Consider the following 23420-nt stretch of genomic DNA (forward strand, 5'->3'; position numbering starts at 1 on the left):
CATCTCAAAGGGTCTGAATGACAGCTCTGAAAATTAATTATAATCAGACAAGACCGCAGCCCTTGCATGTCCATGTGCTGTGATGCAATAATCACGCAGCCAATGATTGGGTTGATGGTTAGAGATAAGGATTGGTTTCCTGACCAATCAGGACTGCACTGTTCTTCAAATCAGGGCCAGATTTTTTACATCGAAGACCACAAACTAACATTTCACCCAAAGGATCAGCTCGCTTCATGGCAATCCCTCAGCACTGACCCCTCTACAGCCCCACAATCCTTCAGCACTGATCCTCCAACAATGTGGCAATCCCTCAGCGCCAATCCACCAACAATGTGGCACTCCCCTGGCACTGATCCTCCGACAGTGCAGCACTCCCTTGGCATTGACCCTCCAACAACATGGCGCACTCACGTTATTTCACATGGGACTGTTTGCCTAGATTTTGTGTTGAAGTTTCTGGAAAGAAACTTGAATTCCTGAGCTTCAGATGCAGGTGGGAATTTGTGGCCTTTCTGCCATATGAACACAATATGATGCACCTCAAAGGCTGTTTAAATCTTTTATTTTTATTAATAAATATTCTCCCATGTTCAAGTTATTTTCCACCATTTGTGCATTGTTGCTGTTTTGTTGAGCTGCTGCTCGGTGGAATGAGTGTGCACTGGCTGTCTGGGCCTTTAAGCAAATGCTTCTCCGTTCCTTCATTTATAACATGACACAGCACATTCAGAGAGGAAACAAGCCAGTCCCAGAGATGTTAGAGAGGTTCTTTCTTCATTTAAATTGTATTGTTATTCCAGAAGCACACCATTAAAGCTAGTTAGTCAATGTCACTGTAGCAGCAAAGGAATTCTCCAGGTCAGTCCCTTAGCAAATTAAACAAATATTACAAGAACAAGACTTCCATTTCCAATCATAAAACTTTGACAAGCTCTAAGTAATTTCCAAATGCACACACTATTATAATTCTGGAAATGCAGCAGCCAATTTGAACAGCAAGATTCCACAAACAACAATGAGGTAAATCACCAGAGAATCTGTTTTCGTGATGTTACTTCAGGGATATACATTGGTCAGGATGTGTGCATGTTTTCGTATCAAGTATAATTAACAACTGTTTAAAAAGTCATTATTTAACTCCCCTGCCCTCCTTTGGAATGTAGTGCCTTGCAGGACTGTCTACATCCACTCGCGAGGAAACCCAGGCTCACTGTTTGATGTCTCAAATAAATGGTAGCTGAGCCAGTGCAGCACTCCCTAACCAGAGAGCGGGACATTACCTTCCGACTTGGGCGGTAACACCAGCCTGAGGAATCAGACGGATGGTGAAGCTGCCATATCTGAAGCTCTTGCTGTTACTACCTACTTACAGGGCAGAGGCTGCCTATGGAACAAACCCCATCACAGGGATCAGACCAGTTTGGGGGGTGGGGGTTTACAGGATGTGGTTGCCATGACATTGGGAGATTACCACTCAGCAGTGCACAGCTCAAACACCAGTCAGACATACAGTCAGTGCTGCAAGGTTAGTGCTCCTTACAGGTCTCAGCGAGCGGCACTGACCATTCAGGACACCAGCCTGATTGCTGGCATTAACCCCTTCAAATGTGTTCTATTCTTGTTCACAAAGCAGGATCTATTCCACAGACACATTGTAATCTGGTGCACTGGCTTAGAAAGGGGTAAATGACCAGAGCTTTCCAGAAACTCACTCCGAGACAGAGACTCGGGTCTAACTGTGGCCCCATTCACTGACCATGGTTGCGGGGTGTGGCGGTGGTCAGGACCTCACATTTCTACACTAACAGCACCTTCCAGTGTCACACAGAAACACGAGATGCAAGTGGCGACAGGAATAATATTAATATATAAAGTGTCTTGTTCAATAGGAATTTAATGCATTAGGACATTTTGGGTAGGGGTGGTGAGTGGAATTTTCAGTCACATGACATGAGCAGTCATGGTTAAGAGGGAACCCCACCCACCAAACCCACCCCAGCTGCCTGCCTGCAGCCCCTGGTAAAGGTAAGACTGTCCAACAACTGAAGAGCCTCTCAAGAGCCTGAACCACTCTCCATGCTCGAACCAGTCTCTTCGTCACTTTGTCCTCCTCCAGATTTCCACAGTCATTGATCCCGAAGCAGCTGCCAACACGTCTCCCTCCACACTGATCTGAAAAGACATCAGGGTCACCATTACCCCAGTGCTTTCCAACATTCCCACAAACACAGAGCTCTACCCTCACCGACTCCAGCAGAAGCTCCCTCTACCCTTACCTTGGAGGCAGGGGATCCAAGGGGCACAGACTCCCCAGAGTGAGAACCTCCTCAGGGTAAAGACTCCATGCTTAGGGCATTTGGTGCTTATTGGTGCCACACTTTTGTGGTCAGTCTTTCTATGTAACATCGGAAAAAGGGGTGGGCCATTTAGCCCATTAGGTTAGCTTCATCATTCTATATCATCAGTTCTCCATATGGCCTAATGCCATTATTTTACAAAAACCCACTGATTTCTGCCTTGAACGTGCTCAAGGATTGAGCACCCACAGCTTCTGGAGTAGAGATTTACAAAGAGTGACCACCCTCTGAGCGAGTTAATTCCTCATCTCACTCTTTAATGGCCTATAAAATCCTGAGATTTTACCTCCTGGCTCTGCTGGATCCAATCAGGGGAGGCATCCTATCGGCATCCAGCCTGTAAGAACGGTGCTAAGCTTCACTGAGATCACCTCTCACTCTTTGAAACTCTATACAAACCTGGTTTTCTCAAAAATCTCTCCATAAGAAACAATCCTTCAACTCCAGATTAGTCTGTGGCCCCAAAACAGGAAGGTGTTAATCTTCCTCAGAACCTGTTTCTCTCTCCACAGATGCTGCCAGACCTGCTGAGTTTCTCCAGCATTCTCAGTATTTATTTCAGACTTCCAGCCTCCGCAGTTTTTTATTTTGTTTGTTTTGTTTTAATCTGGAGAACATCTGCTGCAATCCGTCTCTGGAAAGTATATACCTTCTTTACACAAAGGAACTGAAAGTCGACATATTTCTCCAGGTGAGGACTCACCAAGGTTCTGCAGCAGTTAATCCCATCACAATGAGCACAGTGAGAGCTGACTGACTATGCAGCTCAGCCCAAGACAAACCGCTCCTTGAATTCTGGCACAGTCTGCAGGGCTCAGGGGTCTCTGGGCCATTTGTATAGCTGCACCCACAAACCTATCCCAGGATCACAAGGGTTATAGCTCCAACAAAGAGCAATCACTGACGGAAATAGCAACTCCAAACCCACATCACTGCCCAAAGACAAAGTCTATTAATATACTCACCCCATTCACTACATCAACGTGTGGTAAAGTGCAAACTGTGTGTGGAGGCTCTGTAGGCACATGCACCTAGAGACAGACCGGACAGAGAGTGTATAAGTAAACCGTTCCTGATTAACACAAAACTGTTCGCTGAACCAACCATTAACTCCCTACACTCCAGAGCTGTGTGCCAGCTCCCACAGGATTAAAACAGTTTGCACGGATTGTCAATGGCAGGGGTACAGACAGTGACCGGCTGGGAGGAGTTAAAATGATAAAGTGATTCAGATTAAGGGGAAACTGTAGTCAGGGGGGAGTGAATCCACTTAGGAGTGAACAGAGGATGACAGAAAGGGGACAAGAAACCGTGATTCACTCCTGCAAACCCGCTGGATGCTGGGAGGTCAAAGGGTTCATCGTCACCTGGTAAACATGACATGGGACCACAACAACTAAAGGCAGTGAAACTGCAAATCAGTCTCAATCGACATGGATCAGACCAGTGACTGCAGTCCTGAGCATTTACCCCTATTGGAGCCAGTGCACTCCCTGAGCCACCAGCCTCCTGCAGGCAGAGGACAGAGGATACAACGTGGGAACATTGAGGAAGCCTGTGAGCACTACAAAACATGTCAGTGCCAAGGATCAGACGTGCATCAACCCCCAAAGCTTACCTTGATACTTTTATCTGTTGACGAAGTGTACAAGGTCCCGAGGGACTGTTTGATTCCTGTAAGCTGTGAGCGGTGGCCAACATTAAAACACTGAGGGAGAAATCAAAGAAATAGCCAGTGTGACAGCAAGATGGAAAGACTGTATCTTTTGATATTTCTGTATTTTTGATGGTGGTATGAAATGGGGAAAGGATTGCTGCACCTGCTCTGGGACCCTCATTTTAAGCACTATTTACACAGCTGCTGTTCAACCAGTATTTCCAATTGAACTTTGACAAGGTGCCACACAAGAGGCTGTTCAATAAGAGCTCATGCTGTTAGGGGCAAGGGACTGGTGTGGATAGAAGATTGGCTGACTGGCAGAAGGCAGGGAATGGGGATAAAGGTCACTGTCAGGGTGGCACACTAATAGAGTTCAACAGTGGTCAGTGCTGGGCCCACAACTCATCATATTATACTTTAATGATCTGGATGAAGGAACTGAGGGCATTGTTGCTATGTTTGCAGGTGACACAAAGCTAGGTGGAGGGACGGGGTAGTATTGAGGAGGCTACAGAGGACTTGGACAGGCTGGGACAGTGGGCAAAGAAGTGGCAGATGGAGCACAATCTGGGAAAGTGTGAGATTGTACACTTTGAGGTTGAGAAAAGTATTATCGGCGATTGAATTGCACTGTAGACTCTGTGGGCCAAATGGCCTAATACTGCTCCAGTACCTTATGTTCCAGAGTAGTGGAAGCCTCTAGTTTGCAGATGAGCTGGAGCCAAGGGGTGCATCCAGAGCAAGCTGTGGCTGGCAATGAGTAGCTGATTGCTGTATGGACTAGGGACCTGTTATCCAGGACAAAAGACTTCTGCCTGCTAACAGCTAGGTAATTGGCTCCCAGCAAGATGAACACTTTGAGGGTGTGCATGTTTGGAAATCAGTGGGAGCTGTTGATTTCTGCTGTAAAAAGCATCTCATCCTGAAGCCAGCCAGTCTCTGTCCTCTCATCAGATGCTGTAAGAGTCAGTGTGAAAGTGTCACCCTACACCTCATGCAAGTAGTGACCGGATCCCCGGAAGACCGACCAAGAAGCAGTGCTCAGATCAGCAAAACAAAAACTATCTCAGCAAGTCCTGTGAACATGGACTCACTGAACTGCCTTCCCATTTTTTCTATCCACGGAAACACCAAGCATTTTTGTCTCTGTACTTATCAGTGTAGAGGGAGAGTTTTATTCTAAGAAATTCTAATCCAAGGGAAGGTTTTGGTTCATCTTATCAGGTATTGAAATAAAGAGTGACCATCACTCTGTAGATAACAGCTTGTCACCACAACTAGAAGCAAAAGAAGCTGCACAGGACACCTCACTACCTTGTGATCTGGACTCTTCCGATCTACAAACTGTTTTCACTGACTATATTTTTCCAGCCATAATATTTGTGAGAGATGTCTTCTGAATGAATGCATGTATGCTTGATATTTTGATGGAGTAAAATTTAAATTGCATAGTAATGAAATCATGATTTTGTTTTGTCTCTGCCATCTGTTAAAAAATAGATATGTTTCTATCTTACACAGCTATTTTCCTGTGTATGACAAAACCTGGTGTGAATTAGTTTTGTCCTGAATAGCAGTCAGGCAAACTGATCGGCTTGGTGTTTAATTGGGTCTGGAATAGTGGGATTTGATCATTGGTACCCTGAGCAAATTGAGTCATAGCAACAGCAGATTGCAAGGTTCCTGTTAGATGCCCCATATCTCTGAGCCACACAGCATCAATGCCCTGGCTTAGCCCATCAATACCCATGTGCACCATTCCCCAACACCCCACACCCCCTCACCTGACCCAGGGTATATGGTCTTACCTTGACGTGCTGGAAACAGCCACCCTGTTGGTCAAAGACATGGACCAGTCCCCACTTGTCCCCAGCCCACAGCTGGCCGTGAGCATACGACATGGTCAACAGATAGGAATCCAACTGAGGGAGAGAGACAAACAGTGAGACAGTGTGTGAGTGAGAGAGAAAAACAGTGAGATGGACAGACACACATTGACAATGAAAAAGAGACAAACAGAGAGACAGACAGACAAACTGTGTGCATCTGAGAGTGAGAGACAGTGGAAAGGAGCAGAGTGAGAGGTAGCGCGAGGGAGGCAGCGCGCGAGGGAGAGAGCGAAAGGGGAGTGGAGGAGGGGGCAAGGTGCAGAGAAAACATGACAGGGAATAGGCCAGGTTCATAATAATGAACACAAAAACAGGAATAGGTCATTCAGATGTGCCACCCATTTTAGTTTATGGATGACCATCTCGTCTTGCCGCTTGCCCACCCTATCTCAATATCACTTAATGCTCTTATTCATCAGGAATCTAATGGTTACTGTCTTGAATCTATTCAATGATGGAGCTTCCATAGGCATTTGGGGAACAAAAGTTTAAAGGTTCACCGTCTCCTGAATGAATAGCTTCCTGCTCATCTTAGTGTTAATGGCCATTTCTGCATTGATCCTGAGATGATATCCCAGGATTCTCCAGCCACGGGGAATATCCTATCTCCATTCACTCCGTCACGGCCTGCAAGAATACTATGGGTTTCAATGTGATCACCTCTGGATATTTGAAACTCTCAGGAACGCATACACTGTCTCCTCAATCTTCCCTCAAGAGCAATCCTGTCACTGTGTGCTTCATTTGGCAAACCTTCACCAGGTGGACCAGGTGGCCAAAACTGCACTCAAATGCTTCAGGTGATGGGTCACCAAGGTGCTATACACTTGCAGCAAGATTCTATCTCAATTCCCTTTGAAATGAAAGCCAGAATCCCGTTTGCTTTCCTCATTGTTTATTGCATCTACATGCTGGGTCAGAGTGACTTGTGAACACAGCCTCCCAGATCTTTCTGGAGCACCTGAACTTCCCAACCTCTCACCATGTAAAAATATTCCACCTTTCTGATCATGCTACCAAACTGAATAACTTCACATTTATTCACAGTATACTGCATTGGCATGTTCTAACCCATTCAATTAAGCTGCTCAAGTCCTTATGTAACCTTCTTGCGCTTTATTGGCAAACTTGGAAATATTACAATAGTCCCCACATCCGAATAATTGATATACAGTGTGAACAGTCGCTGTTCCTGGTGGAACCCCACGAGTAACAGTGCGCTATCCCGAGAACTCTCTGCTTTCTATCATTAACCAATTGTCAAGCTTCAGTAGAATATTAGTATCTGAATGGGGACACCATCCACAAGTTCCCCTCCAAGCCACTCACCATCCCGACTTGGAAATATTTCGCCATTCCTCCATGGTCGCAGAGTCAAAATCTGGAACTCCCTCCCTAATAGCATTGTAGGTCAGCCAAAAGCACATTGAGCACAGCATTCCAGGAAGGCAGCTCACCAGCACCCTCAAGGGCGTAACCAGGGATGGAAAACAAATACTGGCCCCGACTATGACACGCACTTCCCATGAACTTTTTTTTCAAAATACCCCATATCCTTGTGTGCTCTAATTTTATTTACCAAACTGGTGTGTTGGACCCTGTCAAATCCCCTGAAAATCTTTTTCCTTCCTTTTAGACATCAATGGAAGCTTGTAGATCCGATTGAAGGTTGGCAGGGAGGTGAGGCCCATTTTCCTCAGAACAGGGGAGGCTGCGGATTGACTTAGCAGAATGCACAGTGAACAGCTATATTCCCAATGAAGAGGGGCAAAGGGATTAGACATTTTCGCTCCCTCGCCCCAGAGGGTTGTGCAAGTCTGTTGCTCGTGGCCCAGTGCAGTGTTCACAATGGAAACCTTCAACTCAGTGAGAAGGAACCTGGAGCTGCACCCTGGGGCAGTGTAACCCATCAGTCCATGTGACCAGAGCCTGGAAAGTGCCATCTGAATGGACGGTTACTTTCTTCAGCCCATGCACACAATGAATGGCCTTATTCTGTAACCTGTCTGTAGATGGAAGCTTCTACAGCCCACTGTTGTGCTTACTTTCAGATTGTCTTCTCGTTTCTTCATTTGTTGGATCCTACATTAAACCAACTCCTCTGGCCTGAGCACATTTAAGAATTGCTCAGAAAAGGAAACCATTCAGCCCATCCACTCTGCCTTGCCATTCAGTGAGCTGACCATCCTCAGCTCCACTTTCCTGTCTCGTGTCTGTAACCCCTTCGTTTGTCTATCTTAGCCGTGAGTATTCTTAACAGCCCAGTCTCAACAGCCGTCTGTGGTAAATGATTTCAAAGATCCACTACACTCAGAACAAAAGCATTCCTCCTCTTCTGTGTTTAAACTGGGCAACCTCTTACTCAGGGACGATACCCTTCGCAACAAGGGCTAACAACCTCGAAATCAATCCTGCCCAGCTCCCATATCAAACATATAAATTATCATTTACATAGTTCAATATGGTCACCTATCAGTTGTCTGAACTCCATTGAGCACAGGTCCAATCCATTCATCGTCTCCTCCATACCCAGGATCAGCAAGTAGATCTCTGGGTTGTCTCTAGAGGCCTTCTATCAGCACAGGTATTTGAACAGGCCATTTGCTTTGACATGGAGCAATGTCGAACCTGAACATGAACCATGGCAGAGCCACCTTTCCCTTTGTCTTGAAGTAATGTACATGTCCATTGAACCACGGAGTATATCTTTCAAAACAAACCACTACCTACAATCTATCAGATCTTTTTAAAACCACCCAAGCAAAGGTGACATCGTACCCTCCCCTTGCTATGTTCAGACAAAGAGAGAAACAGCGAGGAAAGAAACAGACTGACACAGAGAATGAAACATTTGGAAGAAAGAGTGTTCAGTTATTGGTGGGACTTGAATCGTGAGAGATGCAATGTCACTGCAGTGATTAAACTCTCTGGGACAGGGTCAGTGCTGTTTCTGTGATTAAACTCTCTGGGACAGGGTCAGTGCTGTTTCTGTGGTTAAACTCTCTGGGACAGGGTCAGTGTCACTGCAGTGATTAAACTCTCTGGGACAGGGTCAGTGCTGTTTCTGTGATTAAACTCTCAGGGACAGGGTCAGTGTCACTGCAGTGATTAAACTCTCTGGGACAGGGTCAGTGCTGTTTCTGTGATTAAACTCTCTGGGACAGGGTCAGTGTCACTGCAGTGATTAAACTCTCTGGGACAGGGTCAGTGCTGTTGCTGTGATTAAACCCTCTGGGACAGGGTCAGTGCTGTTTCTGTGGTTAAACTTTCTGGGACAGGGTCAGTGTCACTGCTGTGATTAAACTCTCTGGGACAGGGTCAGTGCTGTTTCTGTGATTAAACTCTCTGGGACAGGGTCAGTGTCACTGCAGTCATTAAACTCTCTGGGACAGGGTCAGTGCTGTTTCTGTGATTAAACCCTCTGGGACAGGGTCAGTGTCACTGCAGTCATTAAACTCTCTGGGACAGGGTCAGTGCTGTTGCTGTGGTTAAACTCTCTGGGACAGGGTCAGTGCTGTTTCTGTGATTAAACCCTCTGGGACAGGGTCAGTGTCACTGCAGTCATTAAACTCTCTGGGACAGGGTCAGTGCTGTTGCTGTGGTTAAACTCTCTGGGACAGGGTCAGTGTCACTGCAGTGATTAAACTCTCTGGGACAGGGTCAGTGCTGTTTCTGTGATTAAACTCTCTGGGACAGGGTCAGTGTCACTGCAGTCATTAAACTCTCTGGGACAGGGTCAGTGCTGTTGCTGTGGTTAAACTGTCTGGGACAGGGTCAGTGTCACTGCAGTCATTAAACTCTCTGGGACAGGGTCAGTGCTGTTGCTGTGGTTAAACTCTCTGGGACAGGGTCAGTGTCACTGCAGTGATTAAACTCTCTGGGACAGAGTCAGTGCTGTTTCTGTGATTAAACTCGCTGGGACAGGGTCAGTGTCACTGCTGTGATTAAACTCTCTGGGACAGGGTCAGTGCTGTGGCTGTGGTTAAACTCTCTGGGACAGGGTCAGTGCTATTTCTGTGATTAAACCCTCTGGGACAGGGTCAGTGCTGTTTCTGTGATTAAACCCTCTGGGACAGGGTCAGTGCTGTTTCTGTGATTAAACCCTCTGGGACAGGGTCAGTGCTGTTTCTGTGATTAAACCCTCTGGGACAGGGTCAGTGCTGTTTCTGTGATTAAACTCTCTGGGACAGGGTCAGTGTCACTGCAGTGATTAAACTCTCTGGGACAGGGTCAGTGCTGTTGCTGTGATTAAACTCTCAGGGACAGGGTCAGTGTCACTGCAGTGATTAAACTCTTGGGGACAGGGTCAGTGCTGTTTCTGTGATTAAACTCTCTGGGACAGGGTCAGTGTCACTGCAGTGATTAAACGCTCTGGGACAGGGTCAGTGCTGTTTCTGTGATTAAACTCTCTGGGACAGGGTCAGTGCTGTTTCTGTGATTAAACTCTCTGGGACAGGGTCAGTGTCACTGCTGTGATTAAACTCTCTGGGACAGGGTCAGTGCTGTTTCTGTGATTAAACTCTCTGGGACAGGGTCAGTGTCACTGCAGTCATTAAACTCTCTGGGACAGGGTCAGTGCTGTTTCTGTGATTAAACTCTCTGGGACAGGGTCAGTGTCACTGCTGTGATTAAACTCTCTGGGACAGGGTCAGTGCTGTTTCTGTGATTAAACTCTCTGGGACAGGGTCAGTGCTGTTTCTGTGATTAAAATCTCTGGGACAGGGTCAGTGCTGTTTCTGTGATTAAACTCTCTGGGACAGGGTCAGTGTCACTGCAGTAATTAAACTCTCTGGGACAGGGTCATTGCTGTTGCTGTGATTAAACTCTCTGGGACAGGGTCAGTGCTGTTTCTGTGATTAAACTCTCTGGGACAGGGTCAGTGTCACCGCAGTGATTAAACTCTCTGGGACAGGGTCAGTGTCACTGCTGTGATTAAACTTTCCGGGACAGGGTCAGTGTCACTGCTGTGATTAAACTCTCCGGGACAGGGTCAGTGTCACTGCTGTGATTAAACGCTCTGGGACAGGGTCAGTGTCACTTCTGTGATTAAACTCTCCAGGACAGGGTCAGTGTCACTGCTATGATTAAACTCTCTGGGATAGGGTCAGTGTCACTGCTGTGATTAAACTTTCTGGGGCATGGTCAGTGCTGTTTCTGTGATTAATCTCTCTGGGACAGAGTCAGTGTCACTGCAGTGATTAAACTCTCTGGGACAGGGTCAGTGTCACTGCAGTGATTAAACTCTCCGGGACAGGGTCAGTGTCACTGCTGTGATTAAACTGTCCGGGACAGGGTCAGTGTCACTGCAGTGATTAAACTCTCTGGGACAGGGTCAGTGCTGTTTCTGTGATTAAACTCTCTGGGACAGGGTCAGTGTCACTGCAGTCATTAAACTCTCTGGGACAGGGTCAGTGCTGTTTCTGTGATTAAACTCTCTGGGACAGGGTCAGTGTCACTGCAGTCATTAAACTCTCTGGGACAGGGTCAGTGCTGTTGCTGTGATTAAACTCTCTGGGACAGGGTCAGTGTCACCGCAGTGATTAAACTCTCTGGGACAGGGTCAGTGTCACTGCTGTGATTAAACTCTCCAGGACAGGGTCAGTGTCACTGCTGTGATTAAACTTTCCGGGACAGGGTCAGTGTCACTGCTGTGATTAAACTCTCCGGGACAGGGTCAGTGTCACTGCTGTGATTAAACGCTCTGGGACAGGGTCAGTGTCACTTCTGTGATTAAACTCTCCAGGACAGGGTCAGTGTCACTGCTATGATTAAACCCTCCGGGATAGGGTCAGTGTCACTGCTGTGATTAAACTTTCTGGGACATGGTCAGTGCTGTTTCTGTGATTAAACTCTCTGGGACAGGGTCAGTGTCACTGCAGTGATTAAACTCTCTGGGACATGGTCAGTGCTGTTTCTGTGATTAAACTCTCTGGGACAGGGTCAGTGTCACTGCTGTGATTAAACTCTCTGGGACAGGGTCAGTGCTGTTTCTGTGATTAAACTCTCTGGGACAGGGTCAGTGTCACTGCAGTGATTAAACTCTCCGGGACAGGGTCAGTGTCACTGCTGTGATTAAACTCTCTGGGACAGGGTCAGTGTCACTGCAGTGATTAAACTCTCTGGGACAGGGTCAGTGCTGTTTCTGTGATTAAACTCTCCGTACAGGGTCAGTGTCACCGCAGTGATTAAACTCTCTGGGACAGGGTCAGTGCTGTTTCTGTGATTAAACTCTCTGGGACAGGGTCAGTGTCACTGCTGTGATTAAACTCTCTGGGACAGGGTCAGTGCTGTTTCTGTGATTAAACTCTCTGGGACAGGGTCAGTGTCACTGCAGTGATTAAACTCTCTGGGACAGGGTTAGTGCTGTTTCTGTGATTAAACTCTGTCTGAATTGATGTACCTGTAGCTTTTGGAGAATATGATTGGTTCGTCGATCAACCACAACTAATGTCCGATCCTCACTGCCTGAAAGGACAAAGTGGTCATTGGCAGCGAGACAGAGCACAGCGCTGGAGTGTAGCTTGCGACTGGCCAACACTGGGTAACCGGCTGCAGGGGACACAGGAGAGGTACACAGTCAGACACGGAATTAAACAAAACACAGAAACCAACCTCAACCCACAGTTCACAATGACCATTAGACTCTCTCTCCCTCTGAGAGGCAAAGCCAAGTACGGAGAGACAGGAAAAATTTGAGCCCCAGTTATTGTACCACAGCGTATGGAAGGTTAAAAGGCTAAAGCTCCAACAGGCAGAAATAGTATCAGGAATAGAAATAGTACAGATGCTCCTCTCCTGAAGGTGCTGATCCCTGTTCAGATAATCAGTCCCCCACCAATCACATACAGCACGAACCGGAAGAGCCCCACGACAAAGTGTGAAGTGCTGCACTTTGGGAGATCAAATGTTAAGGGAAAGTACACAGTTAATGGCAGGAATCTGAACAGCATTCATGTGCAGTAGGATCTTGGGATTCAAGCCCATTGCTCGCTGAAAGTAGCCATGCAAGTAAATAGGGTGGTAAATAGGGTGGTAAGGATTGCTTACCTTTATTGGTCAAGGAATTGAGTACAAGAGTCAGGATGTCATGCTGCAGTTTTACAAGACTTTGGTCAGGCCACACTGAATATTGCATTCAGTTCCGGTCACCACATTACAGGAAGGATGTGGAGGCTTTGGAGAGGGTGCAGAAGAGGTAAACTAGGATGCTGCCTGGATTAGAGGGTATGAGTTATAAGGAGAGACTAGAAAAACTTGGGCGGTTTTCTCTGGAGTGCAGAGTCTGAGGGAAGATTTGACAGAAGTCTAAAAAGTTACGAAATGCATACACAGGTTTGATGGTCAGAATCTTTCTCCCAGCATTGAAATGTTTAATACTGTGGGGGGCGGGGGGGGCATGTATTTAAGAGGGGGTCAGTTCAAAAGGACATGTGAGGGGCAAGTATTTTAACAGAGTGGTCAGAGTCTAGAATGTGCTGCCAGGGGTAGTGGCGGAGGCAGGCACAATACGGGCATTTACGGGGTTTTTAGACAGGCACATGAATATGCAAGGGTTGGAGGGATATGAACCAAGGGCAGGCAGAAGGGATTAGTTTCATTTGATGTCATGTTCAGCACAACACTGTGAGCCAAAGGGCCTTTTCCTATGCTGTATGTTCTAAACAAAAAGTGCTCGAATCGCTGGGCTAACCTCTTGGGTCATACAAGGTTACAGTCTTGTCGTATGATCCAGTGACCAGTACATCAGGCTGGTAAACCAGGCACAGCACAGCTGCTTTCCCCCTGCAGAAACAAAACATCAGTCCGCGTAACTGGGTTGCATGATCACCTCCCCGCGTATAACACGAAATCACAGCCCTCCCCTGCCCACTGACAGATAGCAGCCCTCTACCCACTCACTGCACATCCACAGAGACAAGCTTCCAGCTCTGGCTTGAAGGCACCATAGCATGGCATCCCAAAGATGCCTTGATAGAGACACTGTGAAGCCAGGAGAGGGTGGGGACAGTGGGGATGATGGTGGTGGTGCAGAGCTGTGTCTCAGGGTGGAGGGGGTTCCTCAGGTCTCGGTTTCCTACTCTACAGGAGCTGAGGGCACATAGCAACCCACGTGAAACATCTGGTGGAATCTGACATTTTGGAAAGACAACCAGAAACAACTGGGAGGTGGGGGGCCCAGATAAACATGAATGAAAACTAGTACAGCAGAGACAAATGATCTTGTTTTCAAGAATTAAAATGTAAAATCAGTTTGGTGCAGATGAGAAACATCACAGGAAAGTAGTTAAAGATCAGCGTAGCTTATAGCCCCAACTACTGAAACAGTGACTACACTCTAGAACAAATCAAGCTGACAAAGATACCTTGGAGGAGAAGCTCACAGGAAGTATTCAGGAGTTTCTTAGAATAATACATTTGGGAACCAATCAAAGAACAAGCTTTTTTTTGGACTTAGCAATTTGTAATGCCACAAGATTAATTAATAATGTCACAGGAAAAGTGATCATAACTCAATAAATTACACACTTGAGGGTGAGAAATGTGAGTTTAAAACAAGCATCAAACTTAAACGAAAATATTTACGTCCAGAAGAGCTTTATCTGGATGTGGCCTGGATTGGTGTGTACTAGCTATAAGGAGAGATTGAACAACTCTGGATTGTTTTTGAGAGAGCATCGGAGGCTGAGGGACGATCTGGTCGAAATATATTAAACTGGGAGAGGCAGGAAAGAGTGGATAGTTGAAGTCTTTCTCCCAGGGTGGAAATGTCAAAAAGCAGGCAGAATGGGTTTAAGGTGAGAGGGGGTAAGATTTTTACACAGAGGGTATTAGGTGCCTGGCACATGCTGTTGAGGGAGATGACAGAACAGATGCAATAACAACATTTAAGAGATATTTAGACAGAAGCACATACGAGTAACAAATAGAAGGTTACAGACTATGTGCACATAGATAGAATTAGTTTAGAATGGTATCATAGTCAGCACAGATATGGTGGGCCAAAAAGCCTGTTCCTTTGCTGTGCTGTTCTATGAAGGTATGAAGATGGAGTTTGTTAAAGTGGTCTAAGGAAACAGGTTAAAAGCTAAGACAGTAGAGAAGCAGTGTCAAACATTGAAGGAAATATTTTATAGCTCAACAAAAATATATTCCATTCAGAAAGAACACCGCTTTGAGAAGCGTGAACCATCCATGGTGTCACATTTAAAGATCACAAGCACAATGCTGCAAAACCTAGTGGTTGGTAAAGGATTGTTCAAAATGTTACAAACCAACAAAAAATGACTAAGAGAATAATTAAAAAGTTCTGAGGAAGGGTCACTGGACCCGAAACGTTAGCATCTGTGAAGAGAAAGTCAGTTATCAGACCTGCTGAGCTTTTCCAGCAACTTTGTTATTGTTCCTGATTTACAGCATCCGCAGTTCTTTTGGATTTTAATAAAAAAGGGAGAAATTGGAATATGAGAAATAATAAATAACATGTAAGTAGACCGTAAAATATTCCGCAATACTCAATGGGTATTGGTTTATTTTGACTTCCCAAAAACATTCAACAGTGTCATTTAAAAATTGCTGCAAACGAGAAGAGCTCACGGTGTAGGAGGTGATTTATAAACATGATACAACTTTGATAAACTGATAGGAAACCAAGAGTTTAGTTGAATAATTGGCTGGTAAACTCTAACCAGTCGAGTGTCACTGTACTGGGGCCTTAACTATTCACAATGTGACCCGGAGGTAGGGCCATCGAACAGAGTCACCAAATTAGAGGTGATTCAAGTCAGGCAGGAAAGTAAGTTATAGAGAAGAAACAAAGAGTTTGTAAAGAGATATAAACAGATTGACAGATGGTGTACAATGTGAGAACAGATGACGTTGCCCATTTTGACAGGAAGAAGAGAGAAACAGCATGTTATACAAAAGGAAGGGGGTTGCTGAACTCTGAGCTATACAGGGAGCTGAGTAGCCTGGGGCAACAAGTCACTGAGATGGTAAACCGAATTTTGGTCTTTATCACACAAAGGACCGAATATAACGTAAGGAACAAAGCAATAGGAGCAGGCCTTTCGAGGCCACCCCATCATCCAGCAGAAGGGCCGAATAACCTACTCCTTCTCCTATCTGATCTCAGCAAACTGCCTGCTCACAAACCAAGTGGGAGAATTTAACTTTGTGAAAAAATCTACTTCCAGCAGCCCTTGCAGGATAAAATGACAAATCAAAGGAATAGTTTCAGTTCCCCCATTGGATCGTGACCGAGTTGTAACAGAGGTCAGGGAGGGAGACAGGGCCAGCTTCCTGTGAAGGATGAGGCAGCAGAGAGCCTGACTGACAGGCTGGCGTCAGCCTCTTGGCCTTTCAATGGAAGAACTTTATCTGAGCTGTGCCTGTTGGGAACCTCAGCTGCCCTCAGAGAACAGGCAAAGGAAACAGCACGAAGGACAAGTCCCCTCTGTTACCCTCACAGGCAAACAACATCACCAGAGTATGCCTACGTCAATCCTCACACTGCACCTGCTGCCTCAGAAACTCACACCACTGGAAACTGACTGAGGCACAGACATTACCTGATCTCTCGCACTCCTGCCCCCTCTGAAGCCATGTCCCAGAGCTTGACACTACTGTCCCACGATCCAGAGCACAGCATATGGTCCTGTGCTGCAAGAGCCCAAACCCAACCCTGTAACAAGAGCAGACAGTCACAGTGGTAAACAACAGGCAGAGAAATTCACAACAGAATCTAGTACATGCATTCCCACAGTATCCTTCATGAGCTCAGAATGTCCCTAAGAGCTTTACAGTGGAGGGAGTCCTGAACTGCAGTCACTACTGTAAATATAAGAACAGTGGTAGCCAATTTTTACATACAAAGATCCCATAAAACAGGAGTATTGACCAGATCAGACAATTATCAGACTGTTAATTGGACTCTAGCCTCAAATAATGTAACCTGCAAGGTAACTTGCACGCCTCTAAGTCTGTTTGATCTGTACATCCTTTGCTTGCTGGGACCCGCCTGTAACGCTCATAAACAAAGCTTTTCACTGTAGTTTGGTACATGTGACAATCAATCAGACAGACAGACAATGAGCTTGGAGAATAGTTATTGGCCAGGACCAGAATGTTCCAGCTGAGGGGGCAGGGGTAATACCAGCTTTTGAAAAGGTTTCCCTCACTAGCTGCAGGCCTGTTGTTCAGATGAACTTGCCCAGTGCTGCCACCGCCTCAGCGGTTCCATCTGCAGCCTGTGCGAATGGACAGAGCGTGGAACAGGCCAAACATGCACAATGATTTATAAAGTTAACTGTCAGAGACATGCTTACAAATAGCTGACAACCTGCGCACCATTGACTCATGTCGCTGAAAACCTGTGTTACAGAAAGACCGGGAGTTGACACCTCTCTCCTCACCCTGTGAGTCCCCCGTGGCTGGTCTCCGAGAGTTTTCACCAGAACCTTCTCCCCATCCTGCCCTAAACGTCTCAGGTCCCAGATATTCACATTCCGATCCCTGGATCCCGAAACACATAGCGAAGCATTCTGCAGGACAGGAAATAACAAAACTGTTACAATCTCAACAATCAGCAGTTACTCTGCCTGTGATCACACTCATCAGGATCACGTGTCCCAGGACACCATGCATTAGGATTACACACCTTGACAGCATGAGGATTAGTACTGGCACCCTTATTGTTTGTCATACACATAAATATTAAGCAGGTTTGCAGATGACACCAACATTGGTAGAATAGTTAATACTGAAGAAGATGGTTGTAGATTACGGGAAGATGGGGAGAGGTTGGTAGGATGGGCAGACACAGTAGCAGATAGTATTTAACCCTGAGAAGTGTGAGGTGATGCACTTTGGAAGAAGAAACAAGACGAGGGAGTATCTCATGAATACAGGACACTTGGTAGCTCTGAGGAACAGAAGGATCTTGGGGTAATTATTCACCAATCCCTGAGGTTGGCAGAGCACATGAATGAGATCGTTAAGAAGGCACATGGGACACATGTTTTCATCAAGTCGTGGCACAGAGTATAAGAGCAAGGAGGTAACGTTGCAGTTGTACAGAGCATTGGTCAGGCCACAGTTGGAATACTGTGTGCAGTCTGGTCACCTCACTACAGGCAAGATGTAATTGCACAGGAGGGTGTATGGACGAGTTCACCAGGACGTTGGCTGGGATGGAGAAACTGAACTATAAAGAGATGTTAGATAGGCTTGGGTTGTTTTCTTTAGAGCAGAGAAGACTGAGGTGGGGGTTTGGAACATGATTGGGGTGTATAAGATAATGAAGGGTATGGACAGGATGAATAGGGAGCAGCTGTTGCCCTTGTTTGAGGGGTCAATCATGACAGAACATAGTTTTAGGGTAAAGAGCAGGAGATTCAGAGGGAATTGGGGAAAAGAAACTTTTTCACTCAGCGGGTGTTGGGAATTGGGAATGCACTGCCGGGGAAGGTAGTGTAGGCTGGAAATCTTACAATTTTTAAAAAATATTTGGGGGAGTAATTAAAATAATATGACATTCAAGGATATGGGACATGAGCAGGAAATTTGGGATTAGTACACTTTTAGTGGTAGTCATACTGATGCAGACTCAGAAGCGCAGGCACAGGTGGACAGAGTCGGGGAGGCGCAGGCGGACAGACAGGTGGAAAGGCGGGTGGGCAGACAGGCGGGTGGGCAGACAGGCGGGTGGGTGGGCAGACAGGCGGGTGGGCAGGCAGGCAGACAGACAGGCGGGAAGGCAGACAGACAGGCGGGAAGGCAGACAGACAGGCGGGAAGGCAGACAGACAGAAAGGCGGGGAGGCAGACAGACAGGCAGAGAGGCCGGAGGGCAGGCAGACAGGCAGGTGGGAAGGCAGGCAGACAGAAAGGCGGGGAGGCAGACAGACAGGCCGGAAGGCAGGCAGACAGACAGGCGGGAAGGCAGACAGACAGAAAGGCGGGGAGGCAGACAGACAGGCCGGAAGGCAGGCAGACAGGCAGGTGGGAAGGCAGGCAGACACAAAGGCTCTGCCCAGCAACACCATTTCAGAAGTAGGTTCGGCAGGATCACTGACTACAAAGTCACCTGAATCAACAAGACAGAGTCGACAGAGGCAAAATGTCCATCGCTCAGTGAGAAATGTTGAACCTTTGGGTTACTGGTGGACCAATGAGACAGATGCTCCTCAAGCTCAATACATGCTGATGGCCAATCAAATTCCTTTCCTATGAAAAGAGCAACTGAATTAGAATGAGACAGGTCTGACTCAAAATCCAAGCCACAGCTCCAGCCTTAAACTCAACCACCCACTCACTTATCTCAACACACCTTAGTCCCACCCTCTCTGTCTGAAATTGCCCCACCGCAGTCATGTCTCCAATGGAGACAGAGACAAAGACAGACGAACAGTGACACAAACCTTCCAACACTGGGTAGCTCAGCCCCAGGATCTTCTGGGCCCGGATTCTCCAAGTCACCTCATCAGTCAGGACACACTGGAACGCTCGACAAACCAATGGCAACACTCCGAGCACAAACCTGGCATCCAGGTATGAGCAGATCTCCAGCACCAGCTCCCAGGGGAGGGACAGCAGACCTGACTGGCCAGTGTCTCCAGCCAGCACCTGGCTGGAACGCAGTTTCACACTCAGGTCTGAAGCACTTGACTTGCTGACACGAAGTTGGCTTTCACTGCTTGGCTCTGGGGGGCAGCTTTGGGGTCGAGGGCCAGACATTTCAGGGTTCCGCACGCGGTCCACGTACTCCTGGGCCTGGAGCTCCAGCTCATCCTCCCGCTCTAGGTCAGACTCTCCCTCAGGGAGGTGATGAGACTGCGTGCTCAGGCTGTCACAGGACTCACTCATCATCATTTCTTCACTGCTCCAGTCTCAGTGGAATACAAGCTGCAAAAACAAACTGAATGTAAATTCACTCAGTGAATCCTGGAAACGAGCCACAGGTTAAAGTAACTCAGACTGGTAGAAGGATGTTTCGCCCTCTCGGGGAATGCGCAACTAGGGGACACAGAAACAAAACAATTCAAATGAACTCAGCAACAAGGAGCAGCTTCTTTTCTCAGACAATTGTTATTCTTTGGCATTCTACAGGCAATCAAGCCTTTCCCATTCAACTGATTTGAATAAAAACAGGTTTATGATTGTCAAAGAAGTCAAATAGGTATCAGGAGCAAACAGGAGAGTGGAGCTGAGGCCATAGAGATGATCATATTGATTGGCAGAGCAGAAGCAGGGCGTTGAGTGGCTCCTTATTGCGCTATTTTCTGAGATAGTATTGAAACACTTTTTCAATGTCTCTTAGTGGCACATTGCATTTCATTAACTTGCCAGATTTGACATTAACTTGACAGTTTGTCCTCAACAATGAGAAATACCTGGCTTACACAAAGCGAGGATTTTTTCACAGATCCTGTCTCAGGCTCCTGGGCTAAAAGCATTTCACCCACATTTTAAAAAGCAAACAGATATCCTCACACAATCTTTCACTCAATGTACAAAATATGTCTAATGGAACTTCCTACAAACCCATTGATCAGAGGAGACTGGGTGAGTCTTCAATTTTTAAACATCAGCGCCTTCGCTGCTCTAAGGGGAGAGATGTTTGGTATTATGAATGAGTAAAGATAGAGTAAATCCAGAGTATGTGATTGGCATGGATTTAAACTAAATGATATAATAATTAGGACAGCAATGAAGAAAATAACTGACACAGTGGGGTATTGTGATCTGGAACACTGCCTGAAGGTGCTATGAAAGCAAATATTGTTGGAACTTTCAAAGGGAACCAGAAAAACACTGAAGGGGAAAAATTTGCAGGGTTTGGGGAGAGGAGACTGGGCTCATTTCGGAGTCAAAACAGGACAGTGACCTCTACAAGTCATAAGCAACTTGAGGAAAAACTCATTCCAGTCTAAATCAGTTCCCAACCTCAGACCAACTGGCAAATCCCTACCCTCCAGCCTTCAGGAACAGCCCGCCTAGCCACCCCACAAAATCCTGACCTCAGGAATAGCAGACCCCAGCACCCCCCCAGCCCTCAGGATCAGGGCGCCCCCCCCCACTGCAGCCCTCAGGATCGGGGCGCCCCCCCCCACTGCAGCCCTCAGGATCGGGGCGCCCCCCCCCCACTGCAGCCCTCAGGATCGGGGCGCCCCCCCCCCACTGCAGCCCTCAGGATCGGGGCGCCCCCCCCCCACCGCAGCCCTCAGGATCGGGGCGCCCCCCCCCCCCACCGCAGCCCTCAGGATCGGGGCGCCCCCCCCCCCCACCGCAGCCCTCAGGATCGGGGCGCCCCCCCCCCCCCACCGCAGCCCTCAGGATCGGGGCGCCCCACCGCAGCCCTCAGGATCGGGGCGCCCACCGCCCACCCCCCCACCCCTCAGGATCGGGGCGCCCCCCCCCCCCCCCCCAGCCCTCAGGATCGGGGCGCCCCCCCCCCCCACCGCAGCCCTCAGGATCGGGGCGCCCCCCACCGCAGCCCTCAGGATCGGGGCGCCCCCCCCCCGCCACCGCAGCCCTCAGGATCGGGGCGCCCCACCGCAGCCCTCAGGATCGGGGCGCCCCCCCCCCCGCCACCGCAGCCCTCAGGATCGGGGCGCCCCACCGCAGCCCTCAGGATCGGGGCGCCCCCCACCGCAGCCCTCAGGATCGGGGCGCCCCCCACCGCAGCCCTCAGGATCGGGGCGCCCCCCACCGCAGCCCTCAGGATCGGGGCGCCCCCCACCGCAGCCCTCAGGATCGGGGCGCCCCCCACCGCAGCCCTCAGGATCGGGGCGCCCACCCCCCACCCCTCAGGATCGGGGCGCCCACCCCCCACCCCTCAGGATCGGGGCGCCCACCCCCCACCCCAGCCCTCAGGATCGGGGCGCACCCTCTCCCCCAGCCCTCAGGATTAGGGCGGGCCTCCCCCAGCCCCAAGGATTAGGGCCTCCCCGCCCGCACGCCCCCACCCTCCACCCCCTACTCTCAGGAACAGGAACCCCCTTCACTCAGTGACCATCACCTTCCTGACTTCTGACACAAACCCCACCTCCATTCTGACCCGCAGACCACACCCGCTGACCCCTCCTCCTACCCAGACCCCACCCACTCCCGTTCATCCCCACCCCTCGGTTGCGGCCTGTACTGTTAGGCCGGGCCCGCAGCGCGGCTGAGGCCGGGCGTTTTCCGCTACCTCAGCTTCCGCATTCCCTCCGCCGGCGGCGCGGCCGAAGTACGTCACAGATCTAGGTCACATGACGTGCGGGGCACGGGCCTAAAACGTCATATGGATGACCCGCGGTTATGCATTTGATTGGAGGACCAGCCCTCATTGGGCGGGGCGCTGCACCACCTGCCTCCTGATTGGGACAGGGGTACCGGAGATAACAAGGTGCAGATGAACACAGTAGGCCCAGCGGCATCGGGCAGGGCATCATACCCACGCGCCTGCTCATCGAAGGCCTGGCCCTTATTGGGCGTGACGCACCCGCAGGACCCGGAAGTCCGGTGTTAGCTAATAGAGGGCCCTTTGTGGAATCTTGCTGTGCACGAGGGGCCGCCTGGGGAGATGGTGTTAGCAATACCCCAGGTCGTCGCACCCCCCCCCCCCCCCCCCACCATGATTCCCCTCCATCGCCACCCACCCCGCCGGTAGCAGCTTTCTCTAGTACTGGGATAGAACTGTACAACACCAAAGCAGCAGCAGCAACATTCCCGAGTCACAACTCGGGAAAACGGATCTGATGCTGGCCCCTGGAATAAAGGAGAAGCACTGGCCTTCATTTCTTTAGCGCCTTTTCATTGAAGCCAACTGGGTGGGGGTGGGGAAAAAGGCCTTAAACCGTTATCTAAACTTTTTCAAAATAGTTAAACACAAGATGGTGGTTATCTAAGAATAAAATGTGAGGCTGGATGAACACAGCAGGAGCTCCTGAGATGCTGCTGGGCCTGCTGTGTTCATCCAGCTTCACACTTTGTTATCTTGGATTCTCCAGCATCTGCAGTTCCCATTATCACTGATACAATGATGGTTATCTACCCTTGCAACAACGGTAGCCTTAACAAGCAAACTCACCTCAGGCAATATAAATTAAAAGCCACTAACAAGCTGTGGAGCTAGATAAACACAGCAGCCTTTTAGGAGCAGGAAAGCTAACGGAGGGTCCAGGTCTGAAACGTCAGTTTTCCTGCTCCTAAGACGCTGCTTGGCCTGTGGAGCAGGAGCACACATCTTGTTACCTCGGATTCTCCAGCATCTGCAGTTCCTATTATCTCATAAATTAAAACCCCTCTCTCCAGTCACCACAGCTGATTGCTTAGGTTACCAGCTCTTGGTCTACTTTGCTAATTTTACTGGAAGTGCTGTGTCACAAATCCTGAACAACAGCACATCACAGGCACTGAGAGCTCCGTGCTGTGCCACATACCAGAGAAGATAGTTGAGATAGTCATGTTGAAGCTGTAAATCACTAAAAAAAATTACAAAAACCTCATTTGGAAATAAGTGCAGTTGTTG

The 23420-nt window shown here is 48.3% G+C and overlaps 1 protein-coding gene across 8 annotated transcripts; it reads right to left on the reverse strand.

Annotated features, from left to right (window-relative positions):
- Positions 1-548: 548 nt before the first annotated feature.
- On the reverse strand, positions 549-22154 carry fbxw9 (F-box and WD repeat domain containing 9). Of its 8 annotated transcripts, none has more exons than XM_059639929.1 (12): positions 20633-20940; positions 20450-20509; positions 19327-19810; positions 18993-19132; positions 17321-17449; positions 16478-16590; positions 13600-13691; positions 12310-12458; positions 5829-5942; positions 3979-4068; positions 3326-3391; positions 549-2175 (listed from the first exon to the last, which is right to left on the reverse strand). In XM_059639929.1, exons 3-12 carry the CDS (start codon positions 19775-19777, stop codon positions 2101-2103), a joined length of 1419 nt encoding a protein of 472 aa, XP_059495912.1. In that variant the 5' UTR covers positions 19778-19810; positions 20450-20509; positions 20633-20940; the 3' UTR covers positions 549-2100. The 8 variants fall into 8 exon arrangements, with proteins under 8 accessions (XP_059495912.1, XP_059495910.1, XP_059495913.1 ...); XM_059639927.1 differs by having other exon boundaries at positions 20299-20509; XM_059639930.1 differs by lacking the exons at positions 20450-20509; positions 20633-20940 and adding an exon at positions 22098-22154.
- Between the last annotated feature and the right edge of the window lie 1266 nt (positions 22155-23420).

The sequence above is a fragment of the Stegostoma tigrinum genome, chromosome 35 (assembly GCF_030684315.1).
Source record: "Stegostoma tigrinum isolate sSteTig4 chromosome 35, sSteTig4.hap1, whole genome shotgun sequence".
In the NCBI taxonomy this organism is placed as follows: Eukaryota; Metazoa; Chordata; class Chondrichthyes; order Orectolobiformes; family Stegostomatidae; genus Stegostoma; species Stegostoma tigrinum.

Bases quoted from the DNA above. Each gene is read 5' to 3' on its own strand.
- fbxw9 (XM_059639930.1), bottom strand. From the start codon at position 19,777: ATGATGATGAGTGAGTCCTGTGACAGCCTGAGCACGCAGTCTCATCAC. The intron at 17,450-18,992 runs GTGACTTTGTAG...CCTGTCCTGCAG, and splicing joins ACTCTGTCTTGTTGATTCAG to AATGCTTCGCTATGTGTTTC. The intron at 4,069-5,828 runs GTAAGACCATAT...TTTCTCCCTCAG, and splicing joins GCTGTTTCCAGCACGTCAAG to TGTTTTAATGTTGGCCACCG.